Source organism: Numida meleagris, chromosome 9 (genome assembly GCF_002078875.1).
Source record: "Numida meleagris isolate 19003 breed g44 Domestic line chromosome 9, NumMel1.0, whole genome shotgun sequence".
NCBI classification, from domain to species: domain Eukaryota; kingdom Metazoa; phylum Chordata; class Aves; order Galliformes; family Numididae; genus Numida; species Numida meleagris.
The window spans coordinates 6844966-6858764 of NC_034417.1; the positions used below are offsets into that span (position 1 = coordinate 6844966).

The 13799-nt window shown below is 43.9% G+C and overlaps 1 protein-coding gene and 1 long non-coding RNA gene across 13 annotated transcripts in view; one reads left to right on the forward strand and one right to left on the reverse strand.

Moving 5' to 3' along the window:
• Positions 1-13799, forward strand: part of LOC110403542 — a 61783-nt gene that overhangs the window by 42777 nt on the left and 5207 nt on the right. The window lies entirely within an intron of this gene.
• The window catches only part of TCF12 (transcription factor 12), a 157941-nt gene that overhangs the window by 8192 nt on the left and 135950 nt on the right, over positions 1-13799 (reverse strand). For 4 of the 8 annotated variants that reach the window (XM_021406842.1, XM_021406841.1, XM_021406843.1 and 1 more), the window contains 4 exons: positions 10476-10549; positions 8592-8798; positions 1584-1698; positions 369-540 (listed from right to left, as the gene is read on the reverse strand). In XM_021406842.1, the coding sequence (XP_021262517.1) occupies positions 369-540; positions 1584-1698; positions 8592-8798; positions 10476-10549 (568 nt within the window). Of the gene's footprint in view, positions 1-368; positions 541-1583; positions 1699-8591; positions 8799-9492; positions 9565-10475; positions 10550-13799 lie in introns of all 8 variants that reach the window. The other 4 variants (XM_021406840.1, XM_021406839.1, XM_021406846.1 and 1 more) reach the window with 2 other exon arrangements.

Genomic DNA, 13799 nt, shown 5'->3' on the forward strand with positions numbered 1-13799 from the left:
CTACTGGCTCCCACCAGAAAGAGCTACAAAGATTGTGTCTCAAACACTCCCTGGAACTTGATGGTCCTTGAGGTCCCTTCCAACCCAAGCCATTGCATTCTAATCTCATGATACTTATCTCTATGGGCAGATAAGAGCCAAGGCACTTATGGGAACATGTGATTTTCAAGTGGTTTTCCTCAGAATAAACATTCTATTCTGTATACAAGTAGATACTAATACTGTAAACTGCGTTTGTATTTCAGCTGCCTATTGATATATGCACTGAATCAGAGTAACCAGTAAAATAAATTTACTGAACTTAGGGAAAAATTACTGCTAACAGCATTAATTAAGCACAAATTCTCTAGCTCACGTCAGCGACCCACCTTGTTCTTCCTCTAGATGAAACCTTGATATCCTTTTGGGAGGACTCATCATCCGATTTCATGTCATCCGATGAGGGGGGCTCGTGTATATTTTCGTCCTTCTCCTTATGTTCAGACTTGATTTCTGTTGGACCTATAGCCACAGTCTGGCTCTGCAAGCCACCTGACAGCGCTGCAAACAAACAGATCCGTGTGAGCATCTCGGGGCCAGGCACTTACCCCTGTAACAAAACCTCGTGCAGATATTGTCAGTGGCAGGCCAGAGCACGGCAAGCAGTCTGGGAAGCCAACACACAGAGCTATGCCCTGCTAATGGGTTGGATATTTGGAAAATTCTTCTCAGAAAGAGCTGTGAGCATGGGCTGCCCAGGGAGGTGGTGGAGTCACCGTCCCTGGAGGTGTTCAAGAACCATGGAGATGTGGCACTGAGAGACACGGTCAGTGGGCGTGGGGTGGGTCAGGCTTTGACTGGACAATCTTCTGAGTGATCTTATCCAACCTTCATGTTTCCATGAACAGGAACAAAAGATAAACCCTAATAACACTGCTCTACTTGGATACATGTCATGGGGTTGTAAAAGGGATCATAATTAATCAAGAGCAGCTTAATCACTGAAAGACACTGTAAAAGACGGAAGGGCGTTCTGCAAAGTACGAAAATTTGCACCTCAAGCCTGGGCTGCAAATCTAAAGGCAGAGCTACAGCTGTAGTGACAAAGGGTTGGGCCTAGGCCAAATCTGCCATACACATCCCTACGTGGAGCAGGCATGCTGATGAATAAGCTGACTTCTGTCTCCTATAGCTTACTTCTTTGGGCTAAAAACCAAGGGAACTGTAAACAACTGTGTAGAGACACTTCCTTTCGCTGGCTAGACTGACATGGGCACCAGCTCACCGCAGCCATCTTGGCCAGCTGGAAGTGGCTGTGGCCTGCAAGTGGCGGCTACGCCTCCTGAAAGGAGAAGGCTGCGACTACAAGCAGGGGCTTCTGTGGAAACTCCACGGGCAGGGCTGACACGAGGATGCCCTCCAAATTACTGCAGCGATCCCTAACAGCGGTAGCTTGTAGGATTTAAAACTGAAGTTCATTTTCATTTCTCAATCTTACTTATGTTCCTATCCCCTGTACTGATGCGAGTTGACCACAATCTATAGCCTCACTGGCTCCAGATCATTCCGGACCCTGTTTAGGATTCAGTATTGCTGAAAGTTACCTCGGTAGCTCTCTTGTGTTTTATGATTTAGTTCTGTGCTCTGAGCAGAAACTGTACTGGGAAGAACTGCGTGGTTGCTGTTGAGGCTGACGCTTTCCTCCCGATGAGCACCAACCTAAAGGAAAGCAAAGCAAATATTTCTGTCAGAGATTCAATTCAAAGAAAATAGTCAAAAAAAGAATTCTAAGACAAAAAGTATTTGCTGGATTGTCCATCAGAGTTCAGGTTCTACCTCAGTAAAGATTTAGTTGAAAGGTGCTGTTGCAGTGTGCCGCTCGATGACAGCACAATGGATTGAGCTGTGCTCCAAGCAATGACCAGCACCTGTCTGGAATAATGCAACAACCTCGCAATTTTCTCCAATATTACCCCACAGAACGCTACAAAATTTTATTCTTCATTTATACCTGGCAACTCTAAGACTCGATTAATATTAGATTGCTTTAAGGCACTGCAACTGTCAACACTAGTGCTTGTAACAACTTGATCCTTAAAGGGAAGTCATGGGGAACAGTAATTTTCACTGCATGTGAATGGTTTTTATGTACGCACACGGACAAAAACATTTACAGACATACAGGCACACGTTTAAAAAACACAAAAGCATCTCATTTCTTAATTGCTGAAACAGGACTAGAAGAGAACTAGATTTAATTTCAGAATGTTACTGTATTCAATATTTTTCTCTCATTTTCCTCTTCCTCAGCTACATACATTTTACTTAGTCCCATTACTGAATCCTATCGTACCAAGGTAATCCAGGCATCTAGCAGTTCTCACCATGCCTCTGCACCCAGCACATCACTTCTTTTACAGTACAACACACATCTTTAACAAGCACTGAGATGAAATCTTATAAAAGAATTATTTTCCAAGTTCCCATTTTGCATAAACTTGAATAAATGGCACACTTAGGCAATGCAGCTATACCTGCACATACGCAGCTTGAGCAGGCAAACTTAAAGCAAACAACTGCCGCTCAATTACTATTATCAGTGCAAACACATATTTAAAAAATAATATTCTTCGGTTTGCAGAAGGAAGACATAGGAGACACTGCCTGAATTTAAATAATTTGGAATGTGGGCCACGTAAAGCTTTTGATTTAAAGAGCACAAAAGTCCTTTAAATATTTATAATATAACCAACGTAATACAATTAAACAGTTAAAAATAAAAAGAACAAAGATGAGGGATTCCACTATTATTTGTATAGTTACAAAAATTGGCTACAGATGAAGCTTTTTACTGGAACAGTAGCAAACATGTCAACTAGAAGATTAAGCCTTTAATTAAATAGGTTTATTGCCTGGAGTTACACATGAGAACCACTGTTTTTCAATAAATCCTTCAATCCTAGTAAACTGCTGAGCTTTGAATCCCTCTTGAGTAATTAATGCAGCTTTTACCTTTCATGTCTTAGTGTGGATTTTACCCAGAGAGAGATAAATACCCTTATGCAAGTTTATCCTTTGTTTAATATACACTCGTTCCTGTAAGCTACCACAGGAACAGAAGCGGAATGGGGGCTGCCCCAGCCGACATCGCATCAGGTCACTGTGGGCTGCACAACATCTCACAGACAGCAGAACACCCGCTGCTTTTTGAGGCACATTTCAGTCTTCCGCGTCACAGCTCTGCAAGGAGCTCCCTGAGGGCTGCAGCCAGCCCTGTCCCGCTGCAGCTCCAGGACCGAGCCGGCAAGGGGCTGCCCTGCCGTGGTGCGTTCTCCTTTCTCCTTCTGGTCATGCTCAGTCCTAACACAGGAGGGTGCTTTTATTCAAGCTACCAGCTATCCATCACCTCGAGGGCAGGTTTTTTCCAAAATCTACTTCTTAAAGAAAGGTAAAAAAAATTCTTACAGCTGTGCCCAAAGCCAAGAGCTGCCAGGAGTCTGGCAACTTTCAAACCCAGAGCCAACCCAGAGGAGTGACATTAACAAATTTATTCTGATGAAGGCAGAATATCAATTAGGAAAAAAAAAGAAATAAAGACAATGCTTCAGTTCTTTGAAACAGGTTTACAAACCCAAAGCACACCCCTGTGATGAACGAGACTTGTGCAGGGCTCTTACGGGCCGCAGTGCTGCAGAACTGACAGCAGCATGCTGATCCCTGACCTGAGATGTGGTGGGAACCCCAAGGGGAAACAGGAGCCCCAGACCAACACGTGCTGGAGTGGCTGCGTCCCACACCGCGCGCAGGAGCTCCATCTGGGCCTACAGATGCCGCGCACCGCGATGCTCGCAGGTCCCACACTGCAGCTCCTGCACTCTACACACCAAGCCTGGTACGGTCAGTCCGCTTTTGGTTTTTTTTTGCCCTCTACTCAGATTTCACAGGAAAAAGAAAAAAGGACCTCTGCGTTTACATTTAAATGGAGCACAATTTTTGAGCTTCCTTAATGTCCTCTGACAGACATTTCACACCACCACCACCACCGAGTCTTTTCCTTATTCCAGCACGCGACTGCCACTGGACAGAGGGGCCAGTGTCGGCCCGTGCTGCCCGCAGGGCTCTTCTCGGCTCTCCTCACGCTCCAACGTGGGCCCCTCGCAGCTGCAGCTGACAACAGCCCCATCACAGAACGGCCCGTGCGGCTCCTCAAGGGCACACACCGACCGAAGAGCTCCGCTGTGCAGAAGTGTTACCCGAATGCATTTACATGCGCACCAGCCCCCTGCCTGCTCCTGCCTGCCAGAGGCGGAGGGGCGGCTGAAGCGTGCAATCTGGACTATTTCAGCATAATGACGTTAGCAGAGCTCTCTTTGTAACCCGATTCCTCCCACGAATGTTTCTCCTTCGCTTCCTGGCGCACGCAGCTCTCCCAGCGCCCGCCATCCCCGCACCCTGCTCAGGCAGCGGCCGCACCAGGTGCGGGACCCGCACTGCCGCCGCCGGCACACAGCCGCACCCGGCCCCGCACCCACAGCCGCCGCGGGACCCCACCGGGCCGGGCAGGGCCACGGCTCCGTCCCACCCCGCAGCCGGCAGCACGGAGCGCGGGTCCCCAGGCAGCGCTTCTGATGTGGGCTACTAAAAACCATCCGATCCCACTGCAGCGTCCCACCAATAATGACTTGCAGCAGTTTTATAAGCAAACTGAGTTAATTCACCCTCTCGTGAGCTGATGCAGCCTTATTTTTGTGATCCCTCTCCAGTAAACCCTGAATACTGCACACAGCGTGGAAGCCACCGCAAAGCCGGACTGGGCTCACAGAGACGAAGTGAGAGCTTCAGGGGCAAGGCCAGAACGTTTTAGAAAAAGTCTGAAAAGCAATCGGCCCAGAAACTGTGCCCGTTAAAAATACACGCAAATCACTTGCACGTTCACCGCTGTATATTTTTTCTTCTATATCATTAAGGTCTAATACCTCGTCAGGGGTCACAGCAAGCCTAAGTTTTATCTCAGTCAGCAAAACCATCACCTGAGACAAGCAGCACTCCTATATGCACGACTGTCCTGTTGCTGTTTTATTTGTACGGACAGCCCACACACAGTCGGACTCGAGATCAGGAGTGCAAAACTGACCCCAGCCAATGCAGCAGTGAGGCCTGAGATCTAAACCAGAGCACGGGGCTCGGAACAAAGCTGGGCAGCGCGCGGGCGCTGCTGGCACACTGCTGCCCGCAGGACACGGCGATGCGGCAGAACGGAAACCTGCCATCAATCACGGGCTCTGCAGCTCACGCTGCAGCTTGATTAGAAGTCTTTACTCATATTTCCCCTTGGATTTATCTAAGCATATTTAGAAATACGTGCACTTCCCAAGCCGCGGTAGCCAGTCACTTTGGCCGTGGCCACGGGCATCATTTCAACTACAGTGAATGCAATGAGGACAACCAAAAGGACTTTGGGATCAGGATTTTTACACGGCAGGCAGCTCAAAGCCGTCCGGCCTGCAGGGAAGCAGCAGCCCCGGCAGGGCTCCGGGCAAGAACGCAGCCTGCTGCTGGTGGAGCCGCCACGCGTCCCTCGGTGATTTTCAGCGACAGCAGAGGGGGCAGGCGGAGGGAGGGCACCGATTTTCTGACTCCTGCTGTACCTGGAAAAAGGCCTGCGACTCGGGGATCGAGTTTCATCCTTAACGGAGTTTCCAGGCCTTTTATTTATTTATTTTTAATCAATTCAGGCTGCTCTTTTTCCACCGTATTGCAACGACAAATAAAAAGCAGCTTGAATAAGAACAAAAAGACTATTACTTCTTAACTTTTCAATAATACATGAAATAAAATACAAATCAACTTCAAAGGCCACTTCGCAAATATTTGATGAGTTTGAGATATTAAAAATCTATTTGAATAAGTCTAATGGGCAGCCCAGCTAAAAGGAAAACAAGAACATTCAGAGCGAACAGGAAATGAAGTCAACCGGAGTTTTAAAATAAATCTGGCTCAAAAATTAAGCAAATGTTAAAATAAAACCATGTCTGGTTACACTAATTACATAAAAAGGAGTTAAATTACTCATTTCCTAGCTCCTTCTGCCAACATCATCTTCTTCAAGGGAAATTAAATTTATTTTTTTCCTTTTCCTTGCTACAGAACAAACCTGTTCTGTAGAAAGATGCTGCCGTCCCGCCCAACCCCCTCAGGGAAGCTTCCTTTATTGGTGAATCCCGCTGGACACTTCTTGACCAAGAAGCCCTACGAGCACATCAAGCCAACCAGGGGAAACAAGCTCATCAGCAGTGCCATTTCTAACTACGTTATCAGCCAGCATTTACCACTTCCTTCACATCTGCGGGAGGCTCTACAACAGAGACATTTCATTCCTGGAGAAAGTCTAGCTGTAACAGTTCGGTTTTGTGACAAACACTCTGCTCTTGCACATTCCCTCCTTCAGGAAAAACAAACACTGCAACAAGTGCTCTTGGGCATGAGCAGGTATCGACTACTCGAAGCGTTACACCTCGTGCTTCTGGGGCATTACTGACGCAGCTCCGCTAACAGAAGCACACTCCGTTCCCCTGCAGCCAGATGTGCCACCCTCGGCGCTGCCTGCGCTTCGGGATCCCACCCTAAGTCGGGCCGAGCTCCTGCAATTGCAAGTGATGTCAAAGGCGCTCGCTGGGGACTGGGCAAGGCCGCAACAGGGCACGCTCTGCCAGAGCCCATTTTTCTGATGTAACAAAATTCAAGTCAATCCGAGAAATTCTTCAGCTGACTCGTTTTTTAAGCCAAGACTGATTGGCAAGTTTGCTTCACCCAGTGAGGAGAAAATACAAAAGCAAATTTTATTTTATTTTTTTTTAATTTCCTGACCTAAAGATATTTCTATCAGACAGTAATCACCCTTCAATCGAAACTGCAGAACGACTGGCGTAAGATAAATCAAGTTTACATTACATTTAATTACACAGTAACATTAAACTACAGCAGACCAAGGAAACTTCATTTGTTTCGGAGAGTCATTTTCTACTGTCACCTATTTTAATCAACACTGAGCTGATGAATGGGTCACAGCTCGGTCTCCCACAGCAGCAGACTCTGGTACATTTTGGCCTGACGTGTTCCTGCCTTAGCGGTGTCAGAAGGCTTCACAAGCTACAGAACAACTCTGCCACTGCGGTTCTGGTCGCTCATTTTAGCCCACACCATTAAGACCTAAGAGAAAAGTTTCCTTTTGTATGACTGTATTTCAGCCTATTCTAGAACACGGTACAACTTTCCCTTTAGCAGCATTCTTCAAATATAAACTATGAGGCAGCATCAAAAAAATTCCGAAGTATTTGTGTATCATTTCCTTCATTACTAAAAGCAACTGTGAACTTGTACAGAGATCTAAAGCTGGATATGCCATTGGAAAAGCAATCCCCCCCCCCCCAAAGCCCCGAAACACACGCAGCTTACAGAAAGTAACCAGCTCTTTTTGATGTTTACTGCAGCAGTTCTGAAATTAATATAACTGGATGCGTGACGTGCGAATGGGAGAGCCTGGAACTAATTCTGTTTTATAGAATACAAACCCTTCAGCAATTGGGGTACCTAATTATTTTGATGATAGGTGAAATTTTGCCTTGATCACACAGTACCCAGCTGTGAATCTGTTTTATAACAGAAAATTTCACAGCATGTAACTGGTCTTTAAAGTTACCCTGTAAACATGCAAACACATGGCACTGCTAAAATAAGCATGTTTTTAAAAAGCTATTTTTTCCTGTCAGTATTTTTGAGAAGAGGGGAATGAAAAGAAAGAAAAAGGGAAGTGAGCAACTCTACAAATATATTTCATTTACTGTACAGTGCTTTTAACCTATTTCTGATCTCTGAAAAGCCTAACTACATTTTTTTTTTCAGAATAGTTCACATTTTTAAAGAAACTAAAAGAGACAGATTGAATTATTTAACTCTTCTTGGGGATTAATCTAAAAGTTGTTTCCTCTTCATTGTTACTCACTCTACAGCTGTGCTCAAACTCCTTTTCATTTAGGGAAAAAAAAACTTTAATTTTTGAGCCTGCACACACTATGGTTCCACATTCCAACAGCTTCCTCCCAGTCCTCTGCCAGCATCTGCTATTGAAGACTAGTTCCAATTTACAATAAACAGCTTTTCCAGACCAGAACACTTGAAATTCAGTCCTTCTTGACTGCTTTTCCCATTCAATCTCCCTATTCACCATTTCAAGGAGAAAACTGTTCTGCCAATTATTACACATCTGGAAAAAATGCATGTATAAGCTGAAACGCTCTCAGCAGAAAGTTTCAGCTTTCCGCATATGGTCACAGCAGGATTTTATGGGCCACTGACCAGGCCAAAGTCTAAGTTTTCCCATCTTTCCCCTCCCCCCTCGTATCTGCCCACCCCCACCCCAAACCCTCTAATTGGAAACCCATAGCAGGTGCAAGTTGCCTGCCATCTTTTTCTCCACAATAACCTCTAGTAGTTTTTTCTTGATAAACATTAATCCTAGAGCCCGATTTTCACTTGACGGGCTCCCTGATTCCTTAGGAGCACCAGCTGTAACTGCTTTGCACAATCACATACACGTTTAAAAATACGATTACCATTGATGCTTGTCTGTTGGCCGTTACAAGGCTAGATGCTCCATAACTTGAGTTCAGGCTTCCAATTGGCCCATTATGGGATGGTCCCAATAAACTATGTATATCTCCATGGCCGCCCGATAGGCTTGTTGAAGGCCCCACAGCGTGATTCCGTAGCACGTGGATGGCATCATCCAGTCTGTCCAAGCGATCCTCCATTCGAGACTGCTGTTGGGATTTAAGAGCACCAGCAAGTCATTACTGAATAAATCTGCAGACTCCTTCTACTGCCACAGTTTCTACCTCGGAGACATTAAAGACAGAAGATGAAATACAGTATCAAGAGACTTCAAAAGCACCTACCAGCACTACAAACAAACAGAAAAAAGGAAAGATATCTGGAGATTTTGCTTGAGATAGCATTCATTCCACAAATAGGTGGCAGCTCTTAAAGTGAAGCTTATTATAAGGTTAATATTACTTAGCTTCCATTACACGGCATGAACGAGAAAAAAGGAAGTGCTACAACACACGCTAACACCAGGCAAGTAAGGACGGTCACAAAATCGGCCTCAACACGTCGGTAACGAGAGAGGCGGGGGCTTCTTGAGAACCCGTTCTACGAAAAGCCTGGACTACAGTTACTTACTAAAACTGATCTTTAACAGATATTTCAGAAATAAAAACAAGTTCTGTATGTTACTGCAGAATAGGTTTCTGTCTTAGATTTATTCTTTATTTCAGGAGACCAAAAAAGTAAAGCAAAACCGATTCTGACACTGCAGCTCTCTAGAAACTGAAAGAGCAGAATGCTGGAGTCAAAGGATGGGTCACAGGCTACACTAATTTAAGTTTTTAATGGGGAATCTGAAGGAAGCATTAATTGAAACACAAAAAGGCACCATCTAAATTGAAATAGTACCTCACAGACATCCTTTAAGAAGGACATTGCATCTTGCAAATGCTCGTGAAGTTGCTGTTCAACTCGATTTTTCTGGCAAAGTCAAGACAGAACAGGAAGCAAAGCATAGGTTAAGATTAACTCAAAAAAGAGGTGAGGAAACAGCTGATGTGCATGTCAGCAATAAATTGTTAGTCAAGTTAATGCAACAGAAATCTGATTATATCAAGATAAGAAAAGGCTAATATTTAACACTGCCGTTACGTTAGGATTCTAAGATGTACCTATCAACCATATATAATTGCAAGAATATTCAAGAGAAATTTGACTTAAATTTATTCTTGTTAGACACATGAAAAGAAATTATATCTGTGGAAACCAGAAATATGCACAAGCATTTAAAACCCTTCTCAGTGTTCCCTCAGAATTTTCCCCTTTCCCTCCCCACACTGTATCAGAGATTTAAGACAGTAACTTCAATCTTTTGCCGAAGCTTCAAATCCACTTTAAGTTTAGAACAGCGTAGATTATTTTGTTTTTCTGTAAAATGTTTCACTGATTAATAAATGAATATTCCGTAATAATAAACAATAATAAAATCTATTAATACTTTAATGACAGGGTAATGAAAACAAGCCCAAGGGATTACCATTTCAAGGAGAGAGGGGGAAGGACAAGTAAACGTGAAGGCATGAAGTCTTTATCTGTTCTGCAGACTGAACTTTAGATAAGAATTAGCTGTGGATTTGTGAAAAGGTACCAGAATCTCATAACAGTGCTTTAGCACCAGCTGTCCTCAGCACAGAAGCCTGATGCCCAAGGAACAGATGGTGAAAGACACACCCTGCACGTCTTATATTGTTCAACTGAACAGGCCATTTGTTAGCAAAGAATTCATTTGTAATGCTATCCTACTGTTCCCTTTAATGATATGCGGGATTTACACAAAAACAAGCCTTCAACTCGCAAGTAAGAAGTAGTATGTTGCTTTCAACAACTCTTACCAAGGAGTGTAGAGAGTTTTCATAGTTTGGAGACGAGGGGGCTTGTCCTCCGCTCCTAGACCACTGACTGGCACCTGTCAAAATTGTCTAGGTTAACTCACAGATTTGTGCAGCACAAGCAGGAAACAGATGCTATACTTCTTAACATAATTAAAACCAACATATTCTGCATAAAGGTAAGCCAACATATGGGTTTACAAAGGAGGACAAATTCCTTCATTCTGTCTCATCGAGGGATAATTTTTATATCCTGACATCTGTAGGGTTAGACACGTTACGGATGACAAAGCAGTGACAGCTTCAAATGCCTTCAGCCATAAAAAAGCTGACCCAACAGTTACACACGGTACCTGAAGCTCCTGCCTGTGGCAACTCTATGCATTAAACAACGGCCCACTTCTGTTTCCTTCAGATTACCTTCAGTACACGGACACACATCTTTAACAGCATGAAAGTTCACATCAGGAATAGTCAAAGAAATCCAATGGACACTGAATTAATGATAGCTGAAAAACTATTTTTACATGACACCTCTCTACTACGTGAGAAAACTTAAAGCAAGATCTAAAAGCTTTTTCTGCTTCGTCTACTTTGTAACTTGATTTATCCATTCAAGAAACATCAGATCACAGCACGTTCCAAGTTTAGAAGAGTTTCAATTTATTTCAGATACACTCAAGGTAAACTGGAATAGATTTCACTTCAGCTCAAGGACCACTCACCATGCAACCAATCCACAAGTATAACCATATTATCTATATTCTGCAAATTCAAATACATACCAATTCTGATCTGAATAAATATACTTAATTACGATGTAAAATTTAGAAATAATGAGATGTGAAATGCAATAACTAATAAAGCAGTGCTTTTAAAACAAAGCCTGAAGTTGTACAGCATGTATTTTTCTCACCAATAATGCATCTTTTATAAAGATGCTACATGAAATTCTATGTCCATTAGAGACAGCTTCCTTTCAGCCATACAAATGTAATAATAAAGCAATTACATTAATAAATTATGGACATACAATCCAAAGCAGCTCATTAAAGGAAGAGCCTGTGGGCTTGTTCTTTCAATAACGGCCAGAGCTCTACGTCTGGAAAACTGGGAAAGGTTTAATAACATTACAGCTCCTTTGTTCGGAGAGCTGCAAGTAGTTACCTTTTCGAGAACGGGTTTTATTGAAGAGAAGGACTGCAGCTTTCACAGCTATTAAAATATCCAAATATTTCCTTACTAACTGAAAAAAATAAAACATCTCCAGTTTCAGAAAAGCTCAGAGCTCCCATAACTGTGCTGTTCCTCTTTTAAAATGCCACGCTATCAGAGGAAGGTTATCGTTACAAATTTTCACACAGGTGCTCCGAGTCTGGGTCTCCAGTCGCCTGCTGCATTACTGCCAGGAACAATGCTCATGGTTTAACTTATTTTTGCAAAGGATTACTGAAACAGCTTTAGAATACGTGCACTTGCTTTAATGTTTGCATCTTTATTTGGTCCAAATTTCATTTCTAGGGACAAGACCATACTCAAGGCCTCAGTAAGTGCTTGCCCCTGAGAGGACTGAGCGTGCTACCTGCTACAGCAAAGCCCCAGCTGCAGACTGAGCAGAGAGGCAAGCCGTTAAGAGAACACGTAACTTAATGCCTGCACATCCAGTCGGATCGTGTTTTTAACAGAAAACGGTGTTACTGCCTTAACGAAAGCCCGGAACAAAACTCTGGGAGGGACCTCTCGAAAAGAAAACCAAACCAAGGCAAAAACCCGTTCTCCTCTCGACCAAACACCCCAACTGGAACCTGCAGTGTTTAATTGCACCTCTAGTAACGCCAGAGCGCTTTGGAAGCAGCGCGCGTTCTGCTCCGTGGCTGCAGGTTGCCAGATGGCACTGATTTCCTGCTTCCCTCATTCCACTCCCCCTCGGAGAAGTTTGTGCATGAAATCCACCAATTATGTTAAAAAGCATCCTGGCACCACAAGCCCTGCAATTAACAACTGCAGCTTTTAGTGCAGCACCAACACAGCAGCATGAAAAAACAAATACGCCGGGCAAGCGCTGGGCTTCGCAGGGGTCACGGGCAGTAATCACGGTGGTATTGTTCCTCCCCCCAAATCTCCCCAGCACTAATCCCCTTGCTCCCCGTTCAAACTAACACACAGCAGAGGCTGCCGGGGGCTGCTCCTGCACGCTCAGAACTGCGGAACCATTCTGAGTGCCTCCGAGCCTGCGGGAAGGATTCGTAAAACACCGAGGCTCCCGCTGCGCCATTCCGTACGTAGATTGCACACACACATGCAATCATTCCAACTACGCGAGAAATAAAACATGTTTACGTACAACTTGACATTAAATGAGGGCGCTGGGCGGCTTTCATCACGTCGTCTTCAAAACTTCTGCTTTAATTAAAAAACTGCTAGTCCTTTATGCAAAGAAGGACTCGGCAACAAAACTGCTTAATTCTCCAACATGAACTTACGCCCTTCAGTGCTCCTACACCTCTACTGCACTTCACAACCGAGGGAGAGGCGAACTACACTGTGCTCCAATCCCCAGCAGTACAAGCACTAGGCAAGCAAAGACCTAACTGCAAAACCAGGAAAATCATCCTTGTGGTTCAAATGCTTTCAAACACGTTACTTTAGTAGACCTACGACATTTGTTTTTATCTGCAGTAACTTTTCGGGTCAGGACAGAAAATGGCTGCCAGGAGTATAAATAACAATAAATATGGTAGTAATTACTTTGCATTGTGCCTCACTGTATTCTTAGTGACTCATCTGGGAATAAAGATAAAAGTCCAGATTCATAAATGAAGGTAATTAACTACTGGAGCAATTTACCAAAGGCTTGATAAATTCTGTATCAACTGAAATTAAAGGGGGGGATAGAGGGGGGGAGCGTGTATAAGTGTAAAGCAGATGCTAAGTTTGTGGTTGAGCAGGACTTCAGTATTACTGCTTCTATCAACTGCTCTCTTAGTCACCAGAATCCTGAATAAAGAACGTAAGTCAAAGTGCAAACTGGGGAGTTTTACATTTAGCAGACATTCCAACAAAGGCATTAACAGTAAATGGAAAACCCAGATTTTAGAGACCACAAACCTGCATTCTAAATCCAGAAACTAGATAACTCTTTCCTGCTCAGCCTATTTAGGTGTGCTGTCTCATCAGGAAACTTAAACTGGGATCTTCAAAACTGTGAATACTTTGAAATGCCAGAACATTTTTCTTCAGCCACAGAGCTATTTTCGACATTTCCTTTCATGTTAAGAAAGAAAAGAATAAGAATTTTCTGGTCTGGCCTGCCTTTTCAGCACGACA